The sequence below is a fragment of the Eriocheir sinensis genome, chromosome 51, assembly GCF_024679095.1.
Source record: "Eriocheir sinensis breed Jianghai 21 chromosome 51, ASM2467909v1, whole genome shotgun sequence".
Taxonomy (NCBI): domain Eukaryota; kingdom Metazoa; phylum Arthropoda; class Malacostraca; order Decapoda; family Varunidae; genus Eriocheir; species Eriocheir sinensis.
This window is the reverse complement of record NC_066559.1, coordinates 3,664,002-3,678,173: the sequence shown is the minus strand read 5'-3', so window position 1 is coordinate 3,678,173 and position 14,172 is coordinate 3,664,002. Positions and strand designations below refer to the sequence as shown.

Genomic DNA, 14,172 nt, shown 5'->3' with positions numbered 1-14,172 from the left:
CAGGGAGCGAGGAGGGTGAAAGAAAATGGTCTGAGAGTGAAAGTTAACCTCAATGGCGTGACGTCATCCCCAATGTGCGTTCTCTGGAAGCCGCGACCATCACCGTTTCTGCTGATCGATGTGTCTTTCTAATAGTTCTTTGGAATTCATGGTTATAAGCAGCTATTGTGGAGTGTAGAGATGTTTGCCATGTACTGGAGATGCTGAATTGCTCAACAGTACCTGCATGCAAGCGTTCCAGAATTCCAGAGTGAAGCTGTTGGTAGTCTTTTTTTCGCATCCGGTTGTTGTTTATCGGTGTGCCTCCCTGACGTGAAGGCAAGAACAAGCATCTCATTCATTTCTTCGCCACGTTCGGTTTGCTTTCCTCGGTTCCCCTACAGCAGAACAGGGAAAGAACAGAACCCGAGCATTCAATACAGCCTTAGTCCTGTTTGCTCATGCTGACACCCAAAAGCAGGGCAGAGAAAGGTAATATCTCCAGGTGCAAACTTATCTCGCCCTACACACGCGAGGGACGAGATTCTTAACCTTTTGCGAACTTTGACTTGGACGATTAACTAACTGTTTGCATGCATGGGGCGGGCGGGCGGGCGGGTAATCGTTTGCTGTTGCGAAATGTATTAGGGAAAGGATTTTTGAGCAATCGTGAACAACGGATGACTCATTGCCTTTCAAAATTGCTTTATACGTCTCTGCGTGCTGCCGCTTTGCTTGCTATATTTAGTTTATCTTTCTCTTCACACAACGAATGGAACTTTCTTCTTTGGAATCTTATTTTATCTCTTAACTATAAATACGCACTAGTCCCCTACCAGTGTATCTTTTTAGTTTCATGGTGCTACTTCTACATGTATCCTTAGTTGTATAATCACACTATGTACTGCCTGGGGGTTGAGATGGCATGTTCCTCCCTTCTCATTTGTTGTTTATTTGCAACAATAAACTATCAATTAATCAATCAATAAATAGGCTTATGCGTTGCCGCTGTGTTGTATATCATGATTTTTTTTCGGGATACAAGTTTTTCGCTAGTACTATCTTCGGAGGCTTGTTTAATACCTCCAAGGCGATGCTATATATAACTCGGGATGAATACGTCGCCTGTTCAATCATGAGTGAGTGACGCTGAGCTCTTATTATTACCAATGCGCCGACAATTATATACATATGTGGTCTAGGTTCGACTCCACGAGATAGGGCTTAAGTCAGCTTTTGTTTGGCGCCTCGAGTTTAGAAAAAAAAAACCCCACCCTTGCAAGACGCACTGAACCTGTGTATATATGCCACTCTTACATGCGTCTCCAGTTTTACCATGACGCCTGGACTCAGCAACCTTGCGAACCGGGGGGATCCATATTTACAAACGTTTCGACGCCTTAGCATACAGTATCTATATCGGAAGAGGCTCTCGTAGAAGTTGTAGGGATTTTTATGGGTGGCTTCATATTCCTGGCGGTAGTGTTGCAACATCTATACGCCTTGAACAAGTAAACCACCCTTGAGAACCCGACGCCCATATTCTCAAAACGTTTATCCGGTGTGTTTATCCACTTAGATCTTGGCTATATCTACATTTCAAGAGGCTCCCGTAAAAGTTGTAGGGATTTCCATGGGTTGTTTCATCTCTCTGGTGATAGTTTTGCAAAATATCTGCGCCATGGACCCGACGCATCTTTCCTGTCCATGGCCTAAAAAAAAATTATCATAACAAAAGCCCGAAGCGTCTAAAAATATAAATTCTCCGGGCAAGTAAAGGACGGAGGCATTCTGGCACTCCCTGTGGAGGTCAAGAGTACCGTCAACGTGGATTGTGTGTCGCGGGGGAGCTCTGTGTGGAGTAGAGTTTGTCTTGTAACACCCAATGACTCCACATGGAAATACGGACTTAATGGTATACCATAGAGAGCAGTGAAAATGTTTGCTAGATCGCCTAAAATATGTGTGTTTGTGTGTGTGTGGAGGGGGGTTGGGAAGGACAGGACAAGGCAAGGCATGACAGGGCAGGGCAGGCGGTAGGAGAAGAGAGAAAGTGAGGTGTGACGCAGCAGTGGAGGCGTCGGCCGCTCATGCTTGTATATCGCCAAGGACAACAACGGCAGCGATCTCACACCCCAATAACTCCATCTCCCTCCCCCTCTCCTCTCTCTCTCTGGTGCGTATCAACCCTAATGAACTGCGTCGCGCTCCACTGCCGTAGCTTGACCATAGGACGACCAAAATTTGAGGACGACCACGAGTCCACGACCAGCCTGGCACGTGGGTTTTCGGCTCCACAATCTCTAGGGCCCATATTCTTAAACGTTTCGACGCCTCAGTACATTTATTTAGCTCTCGTAGAAGTTGTAAGGATTCACACATAGGTGGACTCATATCTCTGGGGGTAGATTTGAAAGGTCTCTAAGCCGTGAGCAGGAAAACACTCATGAGAACCCAAGGGATGGTTACTGTGGCCTTCAAACATGATCGTAACAAGAGTCTTCAGCGTTTGAGTATATACGAGTCCTGCTGTCTGATAGTTCGGGTTTTCACATACTACAAGCCAGCAATGTCACGTCTCAGCCCCGCCATGAAATTACGGAAGAAACATTATCAGACATCCGGGGGCCACATCCCTAACTGTATCCTTAATGCACTCCTTCCTCCCGCGGCAGTTGAACCCTTGGAGATATTGATACAGAAATACCTCAATGTGTTTTGTTTTGTTTTTATCTAAGACCAGTATGGTACCCGTCGTGGAGCGCGGTGGGAGGCTGGGTGCTCGATCAGTGGTGGAGGGTGGACGAGATGCCGGATTGTGGACGGATTCATATCTTTCCTTTTATGAGTTCCACTGTCCATTCTTAGACCACGTAGGACACCAGGATGTCTTCGAGTGCACTGCCTTGGCCCAGAACCAGTTACTAAAATATGCAAGTTCTCCCCCGCCTAGTAGGACACACACACACACACACACACAGACACACACAGAAACACGCATATCACAGCGTTTCGGGTTTCAGCACAACAAGAAGGAGAATAAATGAATTAGTCTGCCTTGCCAAGACCACCAACTCACACTTCCGCAACCTGTATGCCCGACCTACTTATATGTTCCTGGACACACACACACACACACACCACACACACAGAGTGGCGTACAGGTTAATAAGAGTATGCGTTTGTTATCCCTTGAAGTTTCGATTAGTCTCAAAATAATAATCGTATAACCTCGTAATGAACAGAAGGAATAGTCCGTATACATGAAATAATAAAGGAGGGAAACCCGAGATGACAAATGTATTATACACTCGGATATTTAGGTCATTATGAACCCAAAGAAAGACAGATGTTTTAGAACAATGTAGCTAAATAGTTAAATCCCGCAGGGTAATTGTAGCATTCTAATTGTATAAAGGGAGTCCGCAAGAAAACATAAACGGGAAAGTGTAAAGAAAAGTTGAATATTTGTCTAAGATTGTGAATCACAGGGAAAAAAAGTCCACGAGGGTAAAAACAGGGACTAAATATCAAACGAGGAGCAACTCTTAAATAATTACAGAAAATGACTTATTTTCAAAACTCAAGTAAAAATTACCAAAATTCAGGAAAGAAAACGTACCCAAGACACTGACCTATAATACTGTCTTAATCTCTTATCATCAACGGATTTCATGGGGTCTTAAATCTTATCAAACTCAGATACCTTTGCAAAACACACACACACACACACACACACACACACACACACACACACACACATACACACACACACCTTGACCTTTCCTGGAGAAACCACTGGCCGTGTTGACACTGGCAGAGTCGCGGCGGACGGCACAGCATCGCTCCTTTTACTCCTCCAGGACACGAGGATAAACGTGGCACCAGGGGGGGCGGAGAGAGAGAGAGAGAGAGAGAGAGAGAGAGAGAATAATGTCATTATTATTATTATTATTATTATTATTATTATTATTATTATTATTATTATTATTATTATTATTATTATTATTATTATTATTGTTATTATTATTATTATTACTGTTATTATTATCATCATCAGCATCATCTTTATTATTATTATTATTATTATTATTATTATTATTATTATTATTATTATTATTATTATTATTATTATTATTATAATTATTATTAACATTATTATTATTATTATTATTATTATTATTATTATTATTATTATTATTATTATTATTATTATTATTATTATTATTATTATTATTATTATTATTATTATTATTATTATTATTATTATTATTATTATTATTATTATTATTATTACGACCATGGAAAATATATATATATATATATATATATATATATATATATATATATATATATATATATATATATATATATATATATATATATATATACACACACACACACACACACACACACACACACACACACACAGAGATAGCCATTATCGATAGGCAGCACCTGGCCGCGTCCCACGTGCGCCAACCTTTGAGGGCTGTGGCAGGCCGGGGAAGGAAGGGTGGACATGCCTTAAATCCCCTCACCTTTATTACATACATGCTCCGTACAGCCGACAAACCTGGTGGAGCCTTACTTCAAAGGTCAGAGGATGCAGTTCTTGCGCGACTTTTTATTTTTATTTTTATTCTGTTTGAGTCAGCTGCTGGGTGGAAACTGATAGGGTAGGGGCGTGGGTTCTATTTGGAAAGTACGCACTTAAGATATTCAGCTGTCTACAAGGTATAAGTTTACGGGGCTCTCATGTACAGTTACGCTCAGGGCATAACACGGTACTTATGCAGCTATGTGGCGTACGTGTAACTGATGCCAACGCGATACCTGTAACGTGAGAGAGGGAGGGAGGGGTGCGTTCCTGCTGGAGGACGTATATAGAGAGCAGCTGCTATTACTTTAGTCTGTGTGGTTCAGTGATAATCGTGCACGTGGACAGTACCTATGAATAAGGTAGTGTTAAAGTTGGGGGCACACGGCATAGCTGCGCGTGTCCTCGGTGCTCATTTCCGTCGCAGGACACAGGCCAGCGCTTAGCAGACTGAATTTTTTGTTAGGTTGATCTGTAATATCGGTTTAAGAATGAAACAGAAAGAGAACATACTGTTTTATCAAGCGCTTTATAATCATGTGCATGGACAATCATATAACAAAGTAGTATATAGCTTTCCAGCAGCCGAACGGATAGCCAGAAAAAGACCCGAATTATGAAAAATAAAATATGAAGAGAACATAGTGCATTATTAAAAATATATAACTATGTATGTGGGCAACCTTGTAAAAAATCAAGGAGACTACCAAATGAAATAGTCTCCTTTTATACAACCCAGCAGACGAACATATATGCATAAATGTTGAATTGTGAATGAAATAACGAGAGTGTAAGCATGTTGCTGTATCAAGAGTCTCTTGCTTCTTATAAGAGCAAGAAAATGGGACCATGCATAGAGTATGTCAAATAGCGGTAAAAAGTAGTAGGAGTGAAAGGTGGACGAACATTATTATTTTCATGTGTGCTCGCAGTTGAAAAATAGCTCGCAGAGAAAAATTCAGCTTGTCTACTTTTTCTAGATAGGTACAGACCCATAATTTTGGCAGATTTTTTTGGGGGGCTAAAGGGCATCATAGGTTCATGAGTGGGGGAAAGGGGGGTGGCGAGCGAAACGAGCATGCGCAGCTGGGGGAAATTAAAAAAAATATTTGATATATAGAAAACACTGGAGGGGGTATCGCCGCCCTCCAGAGTTATATAGACTCTGTGCCCCCCACCCCCAGAAATTACGACCCTGATTTATCACTCACTGTCATTGTTTGCGTGGTCTGTTTTGACTCTAAAAGCATGGCCCATACATCAAATAAGGAGTTTCAGTCAACAGAACGCAATACACCGGCATTGTAACATAAATATGGCAAATTTTAGAAAGAACTTCCATGTTGATGTGTTTTTCCACTCAATCCTTATCTACTTCTGGTCTACGTACATTTCAATCCATGTTAGTGTTAATTGATAATTTATCCCAAAACGCATACCACAATGTCCAGATAATCACTTACAAGGAGCACAAATGGGCAAACCGGCGGCTAGCCATAATTCGCGTGCAATGTGGGCGTGGGAGCGACGGGACGAGTAGCCTATTTCGTATTTCGATATATATATATATATATATATATATATATATATATATATATATATATATATATATATATATATATATATATATATATTTGACACGGTTTTCGTAGTGGTTTTGGACATTTGCAGGGGTATTTTAAAGCCCTGGTGGTAGCTTGACCCTGCCTCTGTACAATGAACCTAAGAAAACACAAATGAGAACCCGATCGGGCTCCTTTTTGGCCTTTGGATATAGTTGATATGAGAGGCGGAAGCGTCAGAGAATACCAAAGCAAAAACTGTCTTCACCCACACCTATGACAGGGCCGTACCCAGTGCTGTAATAGGGGGTCTTTTTCTTCTCTAAATGTGGACCTTTGAAGACACTTGTTGGAGGGCGCGTGCCGAGCGAAGCGATCGAATTAACAAACCAAATCAGCTGGGGTTTTGAAAAATTGACATTTCTGGGTGTATATTCCTGCTGTCAAAACAAGAAAACTGGGACTTTTCTTCCCAGTTTTTCGTTTTGACTTTCTCAAAAAGTGGACCTGTAGCTCTTAGCAAAAGGGGGGGGGGTCGTCCGACCCCCCGGACCCCCCCACCCCCCCCATGGGTACGGCCCTAGCTACCAGCTGAATAACAATATCCAATTAAAGTTAGTGGTCAAAACCGTAAAGTATCGATTTTTTTTTATATAGTTATGAGTCTCAAACAGAAAATACGCCGTGCTAGGATATCTGGTAACGCTGGGAGTAATTTCGCGTCGGTCGGTCCGGCAGGGTGAGGGAGGCACCTGGCGGGGCCGCGGCGAGGCTCGCTGACAACACTGCCTGGCGCTGGCACCCACGGCACCCACAGGCACCGCTAGCACCCCGCGCCCCCCCGGCCGCCCCTGGGATGTGACTCCACGCCTGCCCCGTGAGTAGCAGCCTGGCACGAGATAAATCAGCCCTCACAGGGGGTGAAAAGAGCATTGCAAGCCGTGGTCAGAGACACAGCTGTATTGTCTCAACACCATGTAGCCATATTTTTACCCCGTGGTTTCGTGTGTGGCGTTGGTTTAGACTTCCCTCGTGTTGTTCCCTGTAGTGATGAGTCGTGGGCGTGGGCGTGGTGGTGGCGGCAGGCCGGGTGCCATCACCCTGCCGTGGAGACAAGGACCTCCCCGCCCAGGCCGAGGGAGGGGGCAGGGGTGCAGTGTCTCAGTGAAGGAGGGTTAAAATTATAGTGAATGTGTTAGAATTGTGATGTTATTAAGGGTGTAATCAGTTTTATTTTCTTGTCACCTCACTCAATTTTGTGACTTTATCCTTTGGGTGCAAATTGTGGTCATTCTGGATAGCTCTCGTAATAAGACTGCATCATTTGAAACAATTCCTCACCTTTGACAGTATATGTTTATTTTATTACCTCTTTCAATATTGATGCTTTTTAATATTGTATCTGTTACTTCTCAGTTAATTTGAGTGCCTTGAGTCCTCCTTTGCTGTGCAAATAAGTAATATCCCCAATGTAATGAACATGTGGAAACATAGACGGGCCAAGGGGGATGGAGCTCTGATGAGAGATTACGTATATATTCACCTGTCAATTATGACCCTTATGGGGAAAGGGGGGCAACCCCCTCCATAGGGAAGAGCATCAACTCTTAGGATTTCATGTGTGAGGAGCTGTGGGTTTTGGATACCATGAGCTATTCTGCCTCCTGTGGGCGTGTGGGATCCCACACACTTTCATGGTTATTTTTCACATTTATTTATCTCTACACCCTTTCCTGTGTTTTCCAGGATATTTGTAGGCTAATAGAGAATATATAAGTATGGCAACAGTAGAGCAGTTGGTAAGTAGGAAACAAGATACCGCTGTGTTAATAATACCAATCTTTACCCAATTGTCATGGTTATAGTAGTTATTATTCATATGCACAACAAATAAAGCTTTAAACACTTGAATGAAGAAGTAAAGACTGTCAAATGGAAGATAAAAAAGCAAAAATGGTAAGCAACAATAAAAGAAATACATACCTCTGTCTTTTCTCAGACTTATTATTACCTACGGTACTGATCTAACAGCATCCAGCCTAGATCAACCATTTCTAGATAGTTAGCAGTCAGTTCCAGAAAGTATATGATCGAATAATTGTGAAATAACACTTGCATCTCAGTCACTGACACTCATTTTCTCTCAGCAGCTCCCTCTCACTGAGCCACAGGGATGGGGCAGGGAGGGTGTATGTGTTCTGAGAACATTTCATGGAAATCATATTATACCCTTACACATGCTCCTGTTCCTTTTCTGGCTACACAAAATTTCTGTTAGTTGACCATTCATTATTTGACATTTCTCAATTTTGTATTTCCAAATAACTGCCCATTTTGATGTTATGACATGCAGTACCTGCCATTTTGATATTAATTTTTAAATTCTCTGCCTGATATTAATTTTCAAATTACAATAAACCTGCTTTAACCCCTAAAGGACGGCTGGCGGGGATTCCCGTTCGGGCGGAGAAAGGCAGGGTGCGGGAATTCCCGTCATCCGCTGTCCTGCCAAAATTTTTACATCCCAACATCATGTCTCAGCCGTGTTGCAACCGAGGGACTTTTAGTTTCTTTCATCATGTAAATGGAAGATTGGCATTAAAAAAGCACTATATACTATTTTGTTTTTTGTCTGAAATTACCACATAGGGCATTGATGAAGAACACCTATTTCGCCAAAATTTAGTAACTCGGCACACGCTCTGCATGCAGAGAATCGCCCTCTAGCCCATCCTTTAGGGGTTAATTAACAGTGATAGGGGCGCCCAATACTAACCCACGCTGGATACAGACTTGGGGGAGAGACTTGTTTTATGTTTCAGGTGCCAGTAGTGGTCTTAACCCGGTAGCAGCAGGGATCATGTTTCTTAATGGTCCCTCTAAGTGAGAAAAATGAGAAAAACATCATCATCCACACAAACCATTTCATAATATATATCAGAGCATTTGTGATCAGTTTATGTATCATCTTTTGGGGGGGGGTTATATCATGGCACAAATTTGGCCCGTCGCTGCTACATGGTAGAGCCACAAATTTGGCCCGTCGCTGCTACATGGTAGAGCCACAGATTTGGCCCGTCGCTGCTACCAGGTTAAAATATATAGGAGAACTTACAAAACTTGAGATGTTCGATGACTACCTCACAAAGTTTCTTGCTCCTTTTGAGCAGTGAGTACTCAAACACTTAGGAGCTTTGATACATGGAGCTTGTGTAGATAATTTTTTTCGACCTGAAGCAGTCTCGCTGCCTTCATTTGGCTCTGGGTAGTAGTCATGGATACACACACTTGTTACTTGTATTTGTAGTAAGTATTTGTATAAATAGAAGAAAAAAAAGATAAGAAAAAAAAATTGCCAGGCAGAAAGTGGGCTCATCCTTTAGAATATAATGTTGGGAGACCATTTGCTTGGGCTTTTGTCACCTCTATATCCTACCAAGAGGCCCTTTTTCTATGCATGGATTACAGACTATTCTTGCATGCAAACATGGCAAGTGATTTTATATTTTTATATTTAATTTTTTCTGTATTTTTATATTAAATTCTTAAATTTGTTTAAGTTGGCAAGGCCTCTGCCCCAGTTTGCTGTGCTGACTTTAAGAGGTTTTACTGTTTTATGAGTACAGGAGCAGCGTGCTCTCAGTCTTGTTAACTAATTATGATTATCTTTTGAAGGGTCAGGACTTCAATGATCAAAACTTTTCTGTGTTAAGGCAGTTGAAATGATGGAACGTTTTACTCTTTACTGGAGCTGCAAGCCTGTGTGCATGTGTACGTGACAAGGAAAATAAAAGAACATTATACACTTAATGTTGTATTTAAATTGGGTAGATTGGGCTGCATTGCTGTAATATATAATTACTTTGATGTACATGTGTAAGACTGTACACCAAGGACACAAGGTATTGAGTATTTAAACATTATTTTGTCTTGCAGCAATGTGACAAAAATGAGGAAGAAACAAATCCTGCTGCTGAAGATTGGCGTGGTGGTGTGGGTCTGTGTGGTGTACGCCCTCTTCCTGCACAAACCAGCAACCACAACCTCTTCACAGGTGGGTCAGGATGCAAGACAGTGGTTGCCAATGTTTCAATTTGTATTGAATTCATAGTATTTTAGGAGTAGATAAAAATAGATCACAGGCTATCAGGAATAATATTGTGTCTTAAGGGCTAAATATATACATGTTTTTACTATTCTAAGTTTGTCCACACATTAGTGGTTTCAGAACTAGTGACGGTTTTTCAATCTTTTAATATCGCTAGACATGGGGCCCCACTGTAGCTTATTTGACACAGTAAAGTAAAATTTGGAGCTCTAGTCCTTCAAAAAGAGGTTGATGGCAGCACTAGCCTAGAGTGGCTGTGACATCAGAAACCTACCAAGCCTGGAGGCCCTTTTCTGGCTGGCTGGCTGAGAAGTAACCAAGGGTTCTTGAGTTTAACTTCATGACTCTTTTGGAGTTACTGATCCCCCCCATCAGCACAATAAGGATAGAGGCCTTACCCATTTAAGGCTGGCATTTCCATTTTTTGGTCAAAATTTTTGTAGTAAACTGAGTCATTTATCTAAAAAGCTAGATAATATCATAATATTGGTGGCCAAGTTTGAAGGTGATAGCAGCAGAAGTTTTCGCATAATATATATATTTTTAAAAAATCCGCCATTTTTTGTAACTTTTTTGAGATGACACTACTATTCTTAGTCATATATATCTTTTGGTTTCTCTAGCAAACTTGATCCCTTTACTAAATCTGCACAAGTTTTTTTAGATTGCTTCATAATTTACATATACAGAAAAAAATTGTATGGTATAAATTTGTTTTTTCTATGTTTTTGCTGGAGTAATAGTTATTTTTTTACTTAGAATTACTTACTCTCATGCGATTTTAGTCCTTTCATTGTTGTTTTGGGTGCAAAAAATAAAATTGAAATAGGTTCATTAGTTTTCCTGGAGTGTATCAATTTTATTAAAAAAAGAAAAAAAGAAAAAAATCATGTACATCTATTTGAGAGCATTTTGGCACTTGGTCCCCTCCTCTAATGAGAATATTATGCACTCGGGTGTCATGGTGTGCCACCCCACTCATCGCAGCTAGGTTGGTGCTCTGATGTCTAAAATCCTCCTGACTTGTACTGGCTGTCATCTATTCTTGCTTTCTTCTTTGCCTGCTTCTTGGGAGGTGTTTCCATCTTCTTTTTAGTTCTCTGGTCCCTCCTTCCTAGTGCTTTGAGGATGTGGGGAGAATTCCTGAACCCCAGAGAGACCAAGTAGTTGGCTGCAGTGTGGCCTGCTAAGCTCTGCCCACAGGTATAGAAACTCGTATATTTCTTAGAAAAAGCTCTTGAAAACGCTCGAAAAAACGCTTGAAAGATACCTATATGAGTGAAGGTGGTGCGCTTGGACGTCCAGGACATAATGGGGGGGGGGGATGGTCAATTTTTACAGATACGATGAAGTTATGAGAATATCTAGTTTACCATAGTGTGCCATAAGGCCTCAGAAAGCACTAATACAGAAAACGGAATATATTTGCCCAAAACTATAAAAATAGGTGGAAATGCCAACCTTAAATGAATTGCCAGCTTATGGAACTGACCTCCCTGCCACCAGATGTTTCTTTATAAGCCTTTTTTTCCCAAGTTAATTATTTTTATCTTCCTTTATGTATGCATTTTTATTTTGTCCAAGGAACTTCACAACCACACAAAATATTTAGAGATGATAAAAATTGATATTTCCTATAAGCCTAATGCTTATATTTTCACATCATTGCTGATGTTAGAAAGACCTGCCATTTTTCTTTCCATGGATTTCTGTCAACCAATAAGTTCCAAGGAAGATGATGCTCTTATCTTTTCCCTCCAAGTGGACTAAATTTATTCAACCCATTCAGAAATACTACTATGCAGGACTTAGCACAGCACAGTGACCTCAACGCTAAATTAAATGTTATAAATTAGATGATTGAGCAGTGGATATTTGCTGTTACCACAAATATTATTATTATTATCATTGTCATTATTATTATTATTATTATTATTATTATTATTATTATTATTATTATTATTATTATTATTATTATTATTATTATTATTATTATTATTATACTTATTTTTCTTTTACATGTTCCATGTTTATCTTTATCCCCAGAAGCCTCATGACATCAATGGGCAGCTGGATAAACTTGAAGATGAGCTCAATAAACAGTCACAATTCTACAATGTGCTGCTTAACAAGCTTCGAACAATGCAGCAGCAGCAGCAGCAACAGCAGCAAAGTGTGGGAGGCGAGACAGGGCAGCAGGTAACCCACTGAGTTTGAATGTTGCTAAGGATCACTGGAAGCTTTGCAGGACCTGCATTTGGTGCTTAATCAAACTTAACCTAATTTGAGGAACTACTTAAATGGGAAATTTAGTTAAACCATAACTTAAACTGACTGGAACTAAAAATTTTGGCATGTGACCATTTGTGAAAATAACTTTTTACTTTGTTTGTGGTAGGCTTTTCATTTATTGGATATGTGAAAACCTGCTGTCAGCTTTGTAGTGGTAGATGAATGGAACACAATATCCCAGCTTTGTTCACTTATTCTACAATTCTGTATCAGTCAGCATCCATGTAGAAGCTGCCTGAAATAAAGTAGTTGTATAATCTGAGTGAGTCAGGAGGCAGCATGTAACATTGTTTTCCCTTAAAGGTATGCATTCTACAGGAACTGGCTCTCAATGACTGTGCAGTGCAAGGATTGTAATGATCTCCTAGCAGTGTAACTTTTAAAGAATTAGAAGAGTAGATGTACTTAGGTTTTTTAGATTTTGCCTCCTAAAAATACATTAGTTTTATTCATTCATATTAGGAGTTTTGTAGGAATTTTGATCACATTATTGAAACATGGGAAAACTCCAGTGTTGTGCTCTCCTTAGGAGTCCCTGGTTGGATCGCTGCTGTATGATGGGCCAGTATTACCAGTGCTGCTGATTGCCTGCAACAGAGATTCAGCCGTGCGACGCTCCCTTGACCTTCTGCTCAAGCACCGGCCCAGTCAGGAGCGCTTCCCTATCATAGTATCCCAGGACTGTGGGCACCGGCCAACCAGGGAGGTCATCGAGTCATATGGAGATAAAGTGACCTTAATTCAGGTATTGAAGGGAGAGCTTCTTACCGTATAAAAGAAATTAGAGGAGAGGACTATCAGAATTAAAACCCTTAATAAGTAATCCCTGAAGAGGTAAGGGATTAAAGAAAACCAAGTGGGCAGATCTGGAATGACTTTCTTGTATACTAAATCCTTTTTTCTTCCCAAATTTGTTCTCTTGTATTGTGCTTTTCTTGGCATCATGACAGTTCACCACCACTATCTCCTCTAGCAGCTGAGGCTGAAAGTATGTAACCATGAGGATTCAGGAAGGAGTGGAAATCACACAATAACTGCCTGGTAGCATTCATGGGAAGCTGAGACAATTAAGTGTTTGGTAATATGTTCAACAACAGCTGAGCATCTGATTGCGATGACTGAATCTGTCATTGGCTACCATCCCACCTGATGCTTTCTTCTTTTGTTTGGATATTATATATGCATATTTAGGAGACTCCAGTAAGGTTCTGATTTGCCCTCATTCATATCATTTGTCTCCATGACCTTTTAAATTTAAATGGGAGAGCTAAAGCTTTTGGACAGTTGTGCTTACTGAGATGCAGCCAGCCTAGTTACTGAAAAAGGTTGAATGACTCAGTTTCTATCAATTTTTTAGTACCTTAGGCTCAGCTTTATCATTTTTTCAGGCCGGATAAAAATGACATAGTTCAATAATTTCAGATTATCACGTTCATCAACTTTCCATTTCTTTTAGCATGAATAGTATAGGTTATTAAATGTAGTTATATTTTACGATATACTCTTTATCAACAATCACATAACTTTGTTCTTATGTACAAATATAAACAAGAACCAAGTTTCATCTGACTTTCCCAGGCTTAGATATTTATTTTGGTAAACTTGCCCAAACTATCTCACATCAACCTGAG

General features: G+C 40.5%; 1 protein-coding gene across 7 annotated transcripts in view; it reads left to right on the top strand.

Moving 5' to 3' along the window:
* Positions 1 to 14,172, top strand: part of LOC126982561 (alpha-1,3-mannosyl-glycoprotein 2-beta-N-acetylglucosaminyltransferase-like) — a 39,149-nt gene that overhangs the window by 14,992 nt on the left and 9,985 nt on the right. Inside the window, exons 1-5 of one of the 7 annotated variants that reach the window (XM_050834713.1) lie at positions 4,448 to 4,577; positions 10,078 to 10,195; positions 11,368 to 11,452; positions 12,296 to 12,448; positions 13,071 to 13,286. In XM_050834713.1, coding sequence (XP_050690670.1) covers positions 12,392 to 12,448; positions 13,071 to 13,286 — 273 coding nt within the window. In that variant the 5' untranslated portion in view covers positions 4,448 to 4,577; positions 10,078 to 10,195; positions 11,368 to 11,452; positions 12,296 to 12,391. Of the gene's footprint in view, positions 1 to 4,447; positions 4,578 to 6,879; positions 7,019 to 10,077; positions 10,196 to 11,367; positions 11,453 to 12,295; positions 12,449 to 13,070; positions 13,287 to 14,172 lie in introns of those variants that run through there. The other 6 variants (XM_050834712.1, XM_050834711.1, XM_050834709.1 and 3 more) reach the window with 6 other exon arrangements.